Here is a 14,183-nt window from a genome sequence, read left to right as displayed (position 1 = left end):
GTCGAATATTTAATTTGATCTACCCACATCCAGTGTTACGCCGATTCTTTTAAGAAGAAATGTTCTCATGTTAAGACTAATCAAAAAATTCCGCGTATTTTCTTGAACTATGGTTTCTAGATCCCAAAGTAATCTCTCTTTTAAATGTTTACATTAGGTATATGTACGTCTAATGAATTGCCCATATTAACGTATGAAAAGGTTCATAAGAGTGATTTTAGGATTTGAGTCGGTGAGGGACATTGTCGAAAGGATAAAAGTCTCAACCGGGACCATAAATGAGTCTTCCAGTTCAAAGGGAGAGTTACGTTCTGATGAATGGATTACAAAATTACTCTAACTCAGAGAATTAAAATTCTTTCAGACGTTCTTGGGTACCAAGAGAGAAAAAGTATGTCGAAATGCTTCCAAAATGATACAACAAAAACCACTGTTAGAGATATCATTTTAATATTAATTTTCGAAAATATCAAACATATAAATTCAGTGTCACCTTTCTTCGTGTAAGTAAAAATTAGATCGTGAAAAAAATGATTGACAAAATTCACCATGCAATAATGCACGCTTCAAAATTTGATTTGTATTTTTGTTCATATCGATACAAATCTTTAAAAAAAAACACAACTTGCTTTAAAAACTAACTTAGCACAATGTGATATAAAACATGTGTTTACACGTTACAAAATATTTGTATTGTATTGCTAAAATTTGTTATATTTGTATACATTCTTCATCTTTTTTAAAAGAATAAATACTTTTTTAGCGCATCATTAATAAAAACTTCTCTGACTAAAATGGTTATCACCTTATTTGCCGTTTATATTTCCGAAAACAGTTGTTTCGAAGTTGGAAATATAACTACTAGATGGCGCTACAAGTACGAGACACGTGGAGCAAGATTTTTCAATGAATCGGTATGAATGTAGAAATGATACTCAACAGCAGCAGCTTTTTGGATTTATGACATCATTCCAGGCCATTCATAAAACATGAATGTATTCAAAAAGTGATCTTTCTACATTTCAAAAGCTCTACATGATCCGTTTCCAGATGGATAACTCAATGAATTTTACTGAGTTCTTAGGGTGGGCTTAACGTTTTCTCAAATGTTTCCAAAAGATTTAAGATCTGACCAATTCGGAGACTTTACAGTTATTTCAATGGGATTTCTTTAACACTGACAGTTACGCTAGCTCTCCGTTCATTTTTCAAATGATGCCTGAAAATTTAATTTATTAAAGTTATTTCTGATGTGAAGAAACTTATAATCTTATATAAATATTTAAACACATGTAGAAAAAAGAATATTTTTGTAAAAATACATATTTTTAAAAATGACATGCTTTAAAATTTTCATTGGTACTTAATTTTTTAACCGTAATAACATTTAGGAATTAATTTATCTCGCTCAATTTAGGGATGTAAATCCAAACATAAAAAGTAAAATTAAAGATTTAACAGTACACCTAACCGCATTTCACGAATACTGAATTTCACGAGCTGCCATTGGAAAACGATAATTTTTCCTTTCCTTGTTGATTTAATGCTAAAAGTCGATGCCATTATGTAATGGGGAATCTAGTCCAAATCACAAAATTACAGAGAAAACTGTTTTCATCAAATATAAGAAGAAAAAAATTAATATCGCATTTTCAAGAGATAAATTATTGCACTATAAATAGTGAGTCATGAAGTAGACTGCCAATTAGTTAATTTTACGTAGTTAGTTACACATTTTTAAATACAATTTTCATCGGACAGCCTGAAAACAGGGAAAAAAAGGTAATTAATTCTCAACTGTTTAACTATGTTCGAATTTCATTGATATATTTTTCATCGAAATACGCTGTTATTGATCATAAATTGAAAAAACAAATTATTTTTGTTGTGGAAATCGTTTATCGAGCCAGCGGGAGTGGTCATCTCGAAAATTTCTCATCATCCCCTCTAATAAATATGTTATCCTAGAGAAAAACTTGATTATCTTTGGCATGCAATAGTAATGAAAAATTACCCTTGAGCGTGAATTTAGCATTTTTACTGAATCTACCGCTTGGTCCTTGGCGAGTTTATGAGCGATTAATCCCTAGCATGAAGCCAATAATATCCAAAAATCGAATTTGTGTTTAAGAAGGGATTTTGCCAACCGATTGAAAGAAACATATGATATAGAGCTACATTTGTGGGTCACAAAATTACGTACCAATTTTAATATATTTAAATCTTTGTGTTTTTAGATTTATTGCGTTTACATGCTTCTGAAAGTACAGAAGGGCAGAGTGTTAACCCCTTATGGAATGGGGTTGAACAAATACACACTATAGTATAAATGTTATCATAATATAGATGATAAATCTATGCTCCAAATTTGATCTTCCTACCTCATTTCATTTTGTAGGTATCGTGTTAACGTGTAGTAGTTTCGTGTTTTGTAGTTACGTGTTTGTAGTTATCGTGTAGCCAATGAACGGATTTTACTCCAAATTTAATAGAAATCTACAAATACAAATACAAATTTGGTGTAAAAATTGTACACCAAATTTTATCTGTCTAGCTCAATGGGTTTTTTCTTTGTCGCAGACAAACGGGCAGAACAGTCATAATACCACTACATGCCCCATCAACTATAACTCTCCGGTTATTAAAAAAGTATAGTGGGTATAAAATGGGACAGACAAGAGAAGACACCCCTAAACTATCAATCGCTGTGACTCTTGCCCTAATTACCTGATGCCTAACATTTATTGACTAAAGTTTAGTAAGGTGATTTTGACAATAGGTAATCAGAAATCGAAACCAACGAGTTGGCTGAGATTCCAATGAGAGATGGCAGTGACTTTAGAAGCAAACTATTAATGGAAAACTGAAAATAAAAAATAAGAATAATAATAAAAAATAAAAATAGAAAAAATAATAAATATGAAAAAGAATAATAAAATAAAAATAGAAGCACATATTAACAAAATAAGACTCCCAAAAATGAGGATAGGCATTTAAAAAAAAATCAAAATACAGAAACAAATGACTACTATGTGCAAATGCGAAAATAATGGAAATTAAATATATCAGACGGATAGAGCGACGTAATGCTAAAAATGTGTTTTTTGAACTCAAGGAGTTCTGAAACGTTGAGATTCGGCAAAATCTCGAGTTTGAAATGTTTCACTATTATAGCACTTTGTATAAGAAAAAGTAAAAATTGAGAGAAAAACAAAATCCAAAATACACTTTATTCTCCAAAAAATTTCGTACTTTTGACCATTATTTACTTCGTAAATCAAAAATTGTCATGGAAGTGTAATTTGAATGATGCATATCATGTGCCTGAATGGCGACTGAAAGAAGCAAAACACTGTAGGAATGACTTTTATTGCATACATATTCGTCTGTGTTAGAGAGTAGTTATTTATTTTCACCTCTAGACACTTTATGGCGAAAGTCAGATTTCAGTTTTAACCCTTAACTGGAGACATGAATTTCCTCACCAGAGACATGGAAATGATTCCAATGTTATTTTTGATAAAATAACAATGATAAAAACGATTCCAATGTTATTTTTCTTTTTTGCCTTTTGTAAACAGCACAAGAATTTATTTTTGAAACACAATACATTCTGGAAATCACGTAGTTACCAAAAGTATTAAAAATATTAATATTAAAAATGTTAAATGTTGTAATATTAAATGTTGGAAATATTTTTATAAGAAAAATCTAAACAATCTTTTGATGAGTATTTACCTCCTTTAGACATTACGGAATTGCACTAATGTTAATAACTGTTAGAATTTAATGAACAAAAATGAAGAATACAATATTTTAAAATAATATTTTAAGAGTATTTCTTTATGCTTTTTTACATTATTCAAATTTAAAGAGTTTCAGAGGCATGGAGTCAATGCCTCCATAAATAACAATAAAAACTTTGAAAAAGAATGAATCAGTTATACGTACATGTTTATACTTAGACTTTTGCCACCATACTGCTGAACGAACAACTTAAAGGTACTGAGGAGATGATTGTATTCGAGGGAAAAATACCACGTGATAATCAAAGCTAATGAACATAGCGGATTCATTTGGACTCTCGTCTCCAGTTGCGGATTAAATTTAAATCTCGCCCCTCCGAATGGAAATACTAGTCTTTAACCAGCATAGCAAACAGGCGCATAAAATTTTATTAAATATAGAGAATTAGAAAAAAAAATTAAGAATTAGTCTAAAATTTTCCCACGAAAATATTTGAAATATATCAAGTTATCACAAAAAATATGATAAAAAATAATATGAAAAAATCCTAAATCTTTAAAGTATGTGTCCAGCAAACATATTATCTTCTTTCTCATAAAATAACATCATTTCTTAAAATATCTCGAGTGATAAAATATTAATTACTGGAAAAATATACCGCATATGAAACACTTTCTCTTAAAGAAACATAAAGAATATATCTATATATAATATAGTACAAATTCCGATAGGGTTTAAAGAAAAACCAATAAGATGTTTTTTCAAAGTTGTTTCTTTTTAATGAGGCACCTTGTTTTGTGTGGAAGAGCACTAAGTGGACGTGATCAATAATCTTACTCGGATTTGAGAAGCTCCTCTATCAATTTGTCCTTGTCTTTGAAACATCCTAGTGACGTCATACTCGAGAGAACGTCCGGATCAATATCGTCTGAAGAAGGTATCACGTGCGTCTGAAAAATACACAACATACATTCCGTTAGAAAACACGTACCTCTGCTGGGAAGATCGCGAACAACTTGTGGGTCTATAAATAGCTACAATAATCATTCGAATACTACGTATATTAAGTCTAACAACGATGAAACCTTCTAAATGCGACCGCAAAAAAGTAATTCAAAATGATTTGTTAAGAGGATGTATAAGGCTTTGGGGCTGGGAATTTAATTATGTGATCACAGCTGGAAAGTTTTTTTCTGAAACCTTTTCGCATGCAATGTCGTGTCTTACTTGCGGATTGAATAACAGAATTTTGGATGCTTAAATGTAGGAATGAGTCGTAGTTCATTCAAAAGACAAAAATCAAGTGGGCACGCAACGATTTCTTAGGTGTTTTTGTGTATTTTTTAAACATTTTTATTGATCTAATGTATGATTGATTATTTTCACTGGTAATAAAGTAATTACGTAGTAAAGGTAAAAAGAGAAGTAATTATCTATAAAAATGTGTGATGTCACGTATGATAAATGCACTTTCTAAATAGCATATTTTCATGATTTTTTTTCAATGTCTGAACAAATATAAAACTAATGTTCATATTAAAAACACCCTATAAAATGGTTTGAACTTCTTACGTACCCTAATGTCAGTTATTTTAAAGTTAATGTTAAATTAATTTCTAAAGTAGCTTCATTAAATTATATACTTATATACATTTACGTAGTTTTATAATTGAATAAAACTTTCCACTGCAAAATTAATTCAATTTTGTTGAGCCAGGCGCTACAATTACTAACATCAGGGTGCATTAGATAATAAAATTAGGAAATTCACAAACATGCAACAGAAGTCTAGAAAGATATATACGTAGTTTTCAAAATGAATTATCATCTTAATATTCGTGAGGTTTTGTCGTGGAGTATAAAACTGGGCTGAGAATGTGTTAATTTGTAAATACAAATATATATACTCTTAATTACAAATATTATGCCTATATAAAATTTACAAATATTATAAATATAATAAATAAAACATTAGTGTCTATAAAGAAAGAAAGCATTCATAAAATCTTATTATAATTCTTAATCTTCTGAGCACCGAAAAGTAATAAAATGTACAATTAAACATATTTAATGCTTAGTGCTAAAACTTACTTTAATGTTCAGGAAACTCAAAAATACAGATTTTTCATAACTCCTAAAATTAATGTAGATTTTTACAATTATATGCATTAATGGTAGAGTTTGAAATCCAGCATTCAATATAATACCTAGGCATTATATAAAATGCCAATAATTAGTCGGCAATGTATGAAATATGTAAAGTAAACGGATGTTGTTGGTGTTGTTTCTAATGGCACTTGTCCTAGACAAGCCCCCTGACTTTAAGAAGTCATTGTGGATTAAGCCAAGAGTACGTATTTACTTTAGCCATTTATTCATTTCCTAGGTATTCAACAGAATGCTAAAGGATAAATTGAAAATGTATGAATAGTCTGTTTCACCTTTTTATTAAAGGAAGAAAAGTAAAAAAAATCAGATTGTGCAAATAAATAAAAATTAAAAAAATAAAACAATTAAAAGCCTGTTTTAAAAAAACATGGATGGAATTATAGTCGATGATGAATTAAACCAACATGATGGTGACATGCTTACCGAAAATATTTCTATTCCTACTATCTATCGACTATATTTAAAGGACGCCAATAACGCATATGCATGCACAAAATGTCGCCAAAAAATTCGTCACTTTTGTGTTCATGCTAATAAAGAAGATGAATTAGGTATTTTGTACTCTCTTTGTTTCAAAACCGAAAAGAAACTACCGAAGGTAAAGTTAATCATCAATCTGGAAATACAAGCCCATCCCCCTAAAAATGAAATTGAAGACAGAAGTAAAGTTTCCCACTGATTTTATTTGAGAATTACTATACGAGTACCTATTGCTGAAGTCAACAAGGATTGGGGTGATTCTTATAATATTTCGGCAGCAGTAATGTGTGTGACAGAATACGATTTCAATATGCTTGGAATTTCTGAGGGAACTTTGAAACAACTTCGTACAAGACCACAATTTATTTTATGCCCTAAGAACTTCCATCGGGGGGAAGCGGAAAGGGGCATGAGAAGCTTCTGGTACAATGGTTGATTCTCGCCACTTTAGTTGGTGCAGAAATGGTAGGGCGTGTCTTCCCTCCAACAGTGAAAGCACGTGCCTCCTACGGGAGGTGTTGTACCATGGCCAGTGATGGCCTTAAGACTCAAACTTAGTTCCTGCCAATGCTGTCATGGTGGGCTTCGATGAGGATAATAGTCGTTTGTGATTATGTGACTTCTTAGAATACGACTATTATCCTCATCGAAGCCCACCATGTGACTTCTGAGAATTGAAGATATTTCTGGCCACGAAATTCCTCTATGGTCATTTGTAATTTTTCAATCCAGTGGAAGCGGTCGAGGATTCATCAAGCGCATATGTAATCATACAGAGCTACTCTGGCCCGCCCGAAGGTACATGGAAATATTAATGAATCGGAACAGCATAGAGGGGTACTATGGTTGTGTCCTAAAAGCCATCATCGGCCACGGTACAACCCCTCCCATAGGAGGCACGTCCCATTATCGGTAGAAGGTAGCTGTCCCCAGACCATTTTTATGCACACCAAGGTGGCGAGAATCATACATGAAGCTTCTCACTTCCATTTCTGACATGCCCATTCGGAGGATAAACGTCTGTGTAAAACTAAGTGGCAAAATATGAAACGTCTTTGAATGAAAAAAATTGATCGATTGTAATTGAAAATGTCATTCAAAACTACCATGTTACAATAGATAAGTTAACTTTTTTGTATGAAAAAATTATATCTTTTGCATTTTTCTTTTTTTATGTGTGTATGTGTAGTAAAAGTAATTTAATGACGTTGTATTATTCTTATAAAAAATCAAATGCAATTCAAAATATTCTTTTATATGCTACAAGTAGGTTCCTATTTTCTTTTCTTTTCTTTAATTAGGAAAGCATAAATTTTCTTTTGTAGAGCGTTAATTTTTTTGCGTATTTTAAATAAAATTTTTAATGGCACTCTTTCATTAATTTTTAAAAAAAATAAAACTTGTATTTTTGGGGAAAAAATGTCTTTTGAATAACACTCTTTTCATTACCTTTATCATACTTTGCCTAAACAGTATTTGTTATTCTATAGAACGCCTAGGTATTATGTTATATAATTGCCTAGATAAAGTATATAATGCTTTTCACATTTCATATTTTGTCTAAAAACGCCAGGCATTATGTCTAAGTATTCTATATGATGACCTCTTGATACTTTGCCGAAAACATCTGGATTTTATAGACACCATTAAATAAAGAATGAGAAAAGATGTATATTTCAAAATGGCGAGGCGGACCTGACATAGAAGTGCAAATGGTAAATAACTCAATTATTCTTAAGTATTTCATTTTTTGAAGCATAAAGAGAGTGTATTATTTAAAAAAAAACTATTCTGAATTTCCTTTAATGAGTATTTAAATTTTTAATTAGCTTAACGAGTCAAAGTTCTTTTCTTAAATAGATAGCCGCTTCTCAGAAGCTAGACAATGAAGCTTATCTTTTTAAGAAATCTCAAACAAACATTTTTTTTTTCTTGCCATCCAGTATAACAGAATGAATGAAAAATGCTTTCACTGCTATTACTCACACCTGATATTCGGACCATCTAGCTAATTAGATGGCCCCTTCTTTACTATTTCTTAATTATAGAAGAGAAGGAGTCATCTAATTAGATAGATGATTCGGTGTAATTAAAACACAGATGAGTCACACTGCAGTCAACAGGTTACGACTTCTTGATGAGAAAAAAATGTATAATTTTGCAACTGTAATAATATTGTAATTGTATAAATTTTAGAGGAATATTTTTTTTGTTAAAATTCATATCATTCTTATTTCAGGAGCTTGAGAAAAATAACACAGGTGCCATTATAAACTTACTTTAAATGTGGAATTCTGAATTTATTTTAGTTCCTGTCCAAAATTTCGAATAGTGCCAATAACTAAGGCACAAATCCTTCCCATTTAGAGGGGGGGGGGATGATCAATGGCTTTTGAAAGTACTCCTTTCGTTAAGAGCTTTTTTGAAGTGCTGTTAAACTACAAGTTCGCTTTCATTGAATCCTCAAAGATTAGAATATTAATGTGAATATTCAAATCAAAAACTAATTTGAATATTCGCGCCGAAATATGTCTTGTCCAGTTTACATTTTATTCCCGAGGTCAACCATCAGAATATAAAAGAATAAAATACATTCCGTTTTTAAACAGCTAACAGTCAAAATAATTTATGGCTACCATATATATTGCTTGATGCGTAATGGTTGTAACATATTTCAAAGATTGGTCTGGTACACAAAACAAATTAATTTTACATAGTCAGAAGAAACTCAATAGTTGCATACTAGAAACAATTGTTTGGTTCTCTATATCTAATACCAGTTATCATAACTGTTAGTTGTGAATCACCCAGGGTTCAGAAAAACATCAGTTTAGAGATTTAATCTGTTATGCGTCTGCCTAAATATATTTTATAATGCAAACCTCCCAATGCTAGCCTGATATCATTAGCTATCCGACATCCAAAAGGCAGGCTTGTCGTCTTATCAATTCTGTAAATGCACTCCTATTTCTATTAACTTTTTTAATGAATGAATTATGGCTGAAATTGTTTCATTTAAATACTGTCGAAACAACACCTGGAACACGCATTCATAATACTTCCGCTTAAATATTACAAAGAAAACTTACATTGTTTCGATGTACTGAACTAAATCTGAAGAAATTCTTTTGAATCATTTCATATTTTACCATAAAACATTTGGTATACTCAGAAATTCTTTGAAAAGTACTAAATATAGATAGTAGTATAGAAAACACATATAATACTATCATAATTTTATACTATATAATACTAACTATATATACTATATAATAAAAATATATGAGTAGGAACAATTTTGAATCATTTCTTATTTTACGATACCACATTTGGTACTCTCCGAAATTCATTCAAAAGTACTAAATATAAGTAGTACTACATGTATTTAGAAAACACATGTACTACTACCATAACTATATACTATATAATACTAATTATATATACTATATAATTATATACAATATAATAAAAGTATATGTGTCAAAACTCTTTTGAATCTCTTTATATATTACGATACTACATTTGGTACCCTCAGAAATTCATTGAAAAGTATAAATATAGAGCATATTGAAAAATTCAGCATCCTGCAATTTTTGCCAACCAAATAAAATGGAAACAATACTAAAAACTTACCTGTACAACTTCCTTCATCGGTAATTCTAATTCTAATTCTGTTTTACTTCCACTAAAAGAAGAATGAAATATTTAAATCTTCCAAAATAGTTATAGAAAGAATGATTTACTTATGTTGAATCATTAAAAATTATGTGATAATAATAAAAGTAATCAATTTAGTGAAATATCATTTAAGAGTGTACAACATAAAGAACTGAAGGAAAAAAAATCGTAACTGAAAACTATTAAAACTATTTTCGATAACTATAATCATTTGTCAACAGACAAGAAGATAAAATCTATTAGTTAGCAATATCAGCGTATAATTTCAGTTCCATTCTTTAATTACAAAGTTTATATTAATAAAAAAACAGTACTCACGCTGTCACCCATGGATGCTTCGTTACATCTTCTAGCTAGAAAGATAAAATATACTATAATTATTTTATTTAAATTGAATGATATTAAAAAGTATTATTCTGTTTAAAACAACAATAAATAAACTTCATGTTCATTAGTTCCAAGTCTGAAAAAACACAGATAAAGATAGGAAATTAACTTATACATAAACTGAAATGTACATAAAGGTTTAATAAAAAAATTTCTCTCTTAACTCTAAACATCATGAAGTAAGGAATGTCAATAATACAATAAGTAGAGAAAGGAAATTTATAAAAACATTTGATATTTCTCGTGACTTATTCATAGCAGTTGGGAATTAATCAACATAATAGTTTATTAGGCTCAATTAAACAGTTAAGAAAAATTAAAGTTAAAATTTTTGACAAAAAAAAATTCAGTAAAATTCTATGTTATAATATAGCATTTTCGCTGTAACTATATTGTTACTTGTTAATTACTCTCGTTAGTAAGAATCGAAAATGTCACCCCCCCCAAAAAAAATAATCCATTTATCACTATTCATTATATCTCTTTTAAAGCAATCTCTTCCAACTTCTGCAAACTACCCCCTTCCCCTCTAATTCTCAAATTTGATTTAGTTTAGTTATATAAACATTCTGTTTCAAAGCAACACTAGAGTTACTTTCGCACGGACCTCATAATTTTGAGCCGCGGTCAGATAACGAGGACGACAACTAAGCTGGCTCCACCTCTCCAAACTTCCACACCACATCAGCGGGAGGACGTTTGATCGCGACGGATTTAACATAACCAGACCCACTTACACGACGGTTCTTTGGTGGAATCTTGTCTGGAACCCGAAACCCACTGGTTCCAAAGCCATATACCTTACCACCAGGCCACCGCGGGCTCCTCTAATTCTCAATTCTCAAAACATGCTTTATAGTCGTTTGTGTACATCCAGTACATCTTCGTTTCTGGCATCAACAGATTCCAAGTATACTATTCAATTTCGAACCTCGAAATGAGAATGAGTCACACAGCGCCACTTTGGCATAATGAGGATCTTGCGAACCACTGTTAGTTGATTTTTTTTTGAATTATCATATAATGTAACCATCCATAAATGCGATCTAGAGATTTTGGTACATTTCCTCGCTTCAGACATCTTTGATTTCGAAAAATAAATTTTTGGAATAAATTTTTGTTTATCTGTGAAGATAATAATTCAAAACAGCGATAGTCCTTTCCCTAAAACTTTCTGACATTTCCTCTGATAGTGTTATCCCAGAGAACACTTTGCATAGAATTGACATGAAATAATCGGCAAGAATTATGAAATATTACCCTTTACAGATATTTGACTTTATTATTGAGTGTTTGTCATCCTTGGCGAGTTCTTTTGGCGATTAATCCCTAACATGAGGTTAATAATACCCGGAAATCAAAATTGGGCCTTAGATGCGTTTTTCCTAACCGACTGAAACAAAAATTTGACAGAGAAATGCACTTGTAATCACAAAATCACATTGAAAAATTTCATATATTTAAGCCATTGCATTTTTGAATTATCGCGTTTATATGCTCATGAAGGCACAGACCAAAAGAGGTTTGACTTTCTATTAAATTTGGCCCAAAATTTGATACATATCACCAATATATACGTTAAATCTGTGTATTAAATTTTATACAACTTGCTCTCTTCGTTCTGTAGTTATTGTTTTAACATACATTCGAACAGGCGGACAGGCAGACTTCCTTTGCTCAAAATTGGATAGAAATCTACAAATTTGGTGTAAAAATAGTGTACCAAATTTCATTCACTCAAAGCGTTTTGGAGTTATTTTGGTTACAGATGAACAGATAGAAATTATGTTACATATGCAAACTTTTTGAACTTTGGGGAGGTCACAAAGTGGAAAATCTTCAAAATCTCGAATTCGACGATTTTGACGATTTTAATATTTTGTATATGAGAAAATTAAAAAAAAAAAAAAAAAAAAATCGCGAGCGTTTAAAAGTCTGCCCATGAATATAAATAAAGATTTTATTCTATTATTAAATCAGGTCATAGAAAATCAGCGTCTGTATAAAAAATATACATATATGACCTTATTTAAATATCAAGAAAAAAATTCTGTGACAAGAAAACCATTTTCTATTTTTTTAAAAAAAGGATCATTTTATTTTATTAATATCTTCATAAGTGACAATACTCCCTATAAAGAATAAAGAGACACAAGATGTAATGTCCAATGAAGGTCAAACGATCAGAGAAATGTTCATTAAACGTCCGAGAAGTACCATATGTCACGGCAGAACCCCAGTAACAGATGATGGTGGTCATCGAACAAAAACAGTACCATGGCCGAACATAAAGAGAATCGAAGTGATTGATTAAAATAGAGGAGCACAGGCACCAAAATAATCGATATCGAAGTTAAATGGTGCGGAACTTAGACAGAATCCGATATTCAAATATCACTGAATGGACCAGCATTTCATGGATTTTCTTAGCAAAGAGATAGCATTACGGTTGATAGATAGTCATAGTCAGTAGTGGATATAATAATTAATAATAATAATGGTAAATTTCATTCTATTGAAGAAAAAATATTTTGATAATTTATTTTATTTATTTTCATTTTTTTAACTTAATTATTTATTTTTAATTTTCAATTCCCCGCATAGGAAGTATGCAAAAACAATAATATCGTAACCATTAACAAAAATCGTGTTCAAAATTTTAGTAATCTTCTTCCTTTAGAATTTCCTTGAGGGTAAGAAATAAAATTTTTGGAAATACAGTCAAATTTCATTTAAAGAGCACCTCGCAATAACGAGCAAAACAAAAGTGACTAGTGGTGAAGAGACACCGTGACGTCATAGCAGAATTGGCTTACTTGCCGTTTTTACTTTCTTGAATACAAAATAAAAAATATTTTAATCATCAAAAAATTAGAATTCGACATTTTGACGAATCTTCACGTTTAATTTGTCACCGAGTTAATAAATCAACATTTTTTGGAAAATGTCTGTCTGTGGCAAAAACAGTTCAAAAACTCATTGAACAAAATAAATGAAATTTAGTGTATGGTATGTTTACCAAATTTGTAGGTTTCTACAAAATTTTGAGCAAAATGTATTCAAAGGAATTCTGTCCGTTCTTATTTTTCGAATGTAAGTTAATACGAAAACTACCAAATGAAGATATTAAGCCTTTCTAGGGCCGTGGAAAGTATGCTTCCCACCAAATTTATCCATCTTTGTTTTAAATTATGTAGGTTTGCATAAGTTTTGACACATTTTTTTAGTTAAGACAGAATTTTAGATGCTTTAGTTCTTTATCTCACACAAAATGACGTGTCTTGATTTGTACTTAATTATTAATTAACCAAATTAATGAATGAATCAAATTAAATTTATCTAATAAGCTAAATGAATCCCTTTTCTTATTCTAATTTCAAGCCTCAAAACATTTTAACATAATATGACTAGAAAAAAATGGCCCTTTAAAGGGTTAAGATGGATAAAACTGAGTACACAGATTTAACATCTATGGTGTAGACACCTGTAAAATTTTGACCCTTATACAATCAGGGTTGATCTGGCCGTCTGTACTTTCAGAAGCACGTACATGCGATAACTCAAATACACAAGTCTTGAATATATCATATTTGGCATATTATTTTTTGATTGCAATTGTAGTTCGATGTTCGCTTTCAATTGGTTGGAAATGAACACGTTTAAAATATAAATTCATCTTTATTAGAGAGTGTAAAGGAAAGTTTTGAGGTGACGACTCTCTA

At 30.6% G+C, this 14,183-nt stretch overlaps 1 protein-coding gene across 1 annotated transcript in view; it reads right to left on the bottom strand.

The window, feature by feature from the left end:
• The window catches only part of LOC129971353 (serine/threonine-protein kinase BRSK2-like), a 252,065-nt gene that overhangs the window by 30,184 nt on the left and 207,698 nt on the right, over positions 1–14,183 (bottom strand). The window contains exons 8-10 of the mRNA XM_056085035.1: positions 10,393–10,427; positions 10,030–10,081; positions 4,585–4,697 (exon numbers count right to left, since the gene is read on the bottom strand). Coding sequence (XP_055941010.1) covers positions 4,585–4,697; positions 10,030–10,081; positions 10,393–10,427 — 200 coding nt within the window. The remainder of the gene's footprint in view (positions 1–4,584; positions 4,698–10,029; positions 10,082–10,392; positions 10,428–14,183) is intronic.

Source organism: Argiope bruennichi, chromosome 6 (genome assembly GCF_947563725.1).
Source record: "Argiope bruennichi chromosome 6, qqArgBrue1.1, whole genome shotgun sequence".
NCBI lineage: Eukaryota > Metazoa > Arthropoda > Arachnida > Araneae > Araneidae > Argiope > Argiope bruennichi.
Note: the sequence above shows the minus strand (reverse complement) of the source record. Positions and strands in the feature narration are given on the sequence as shown.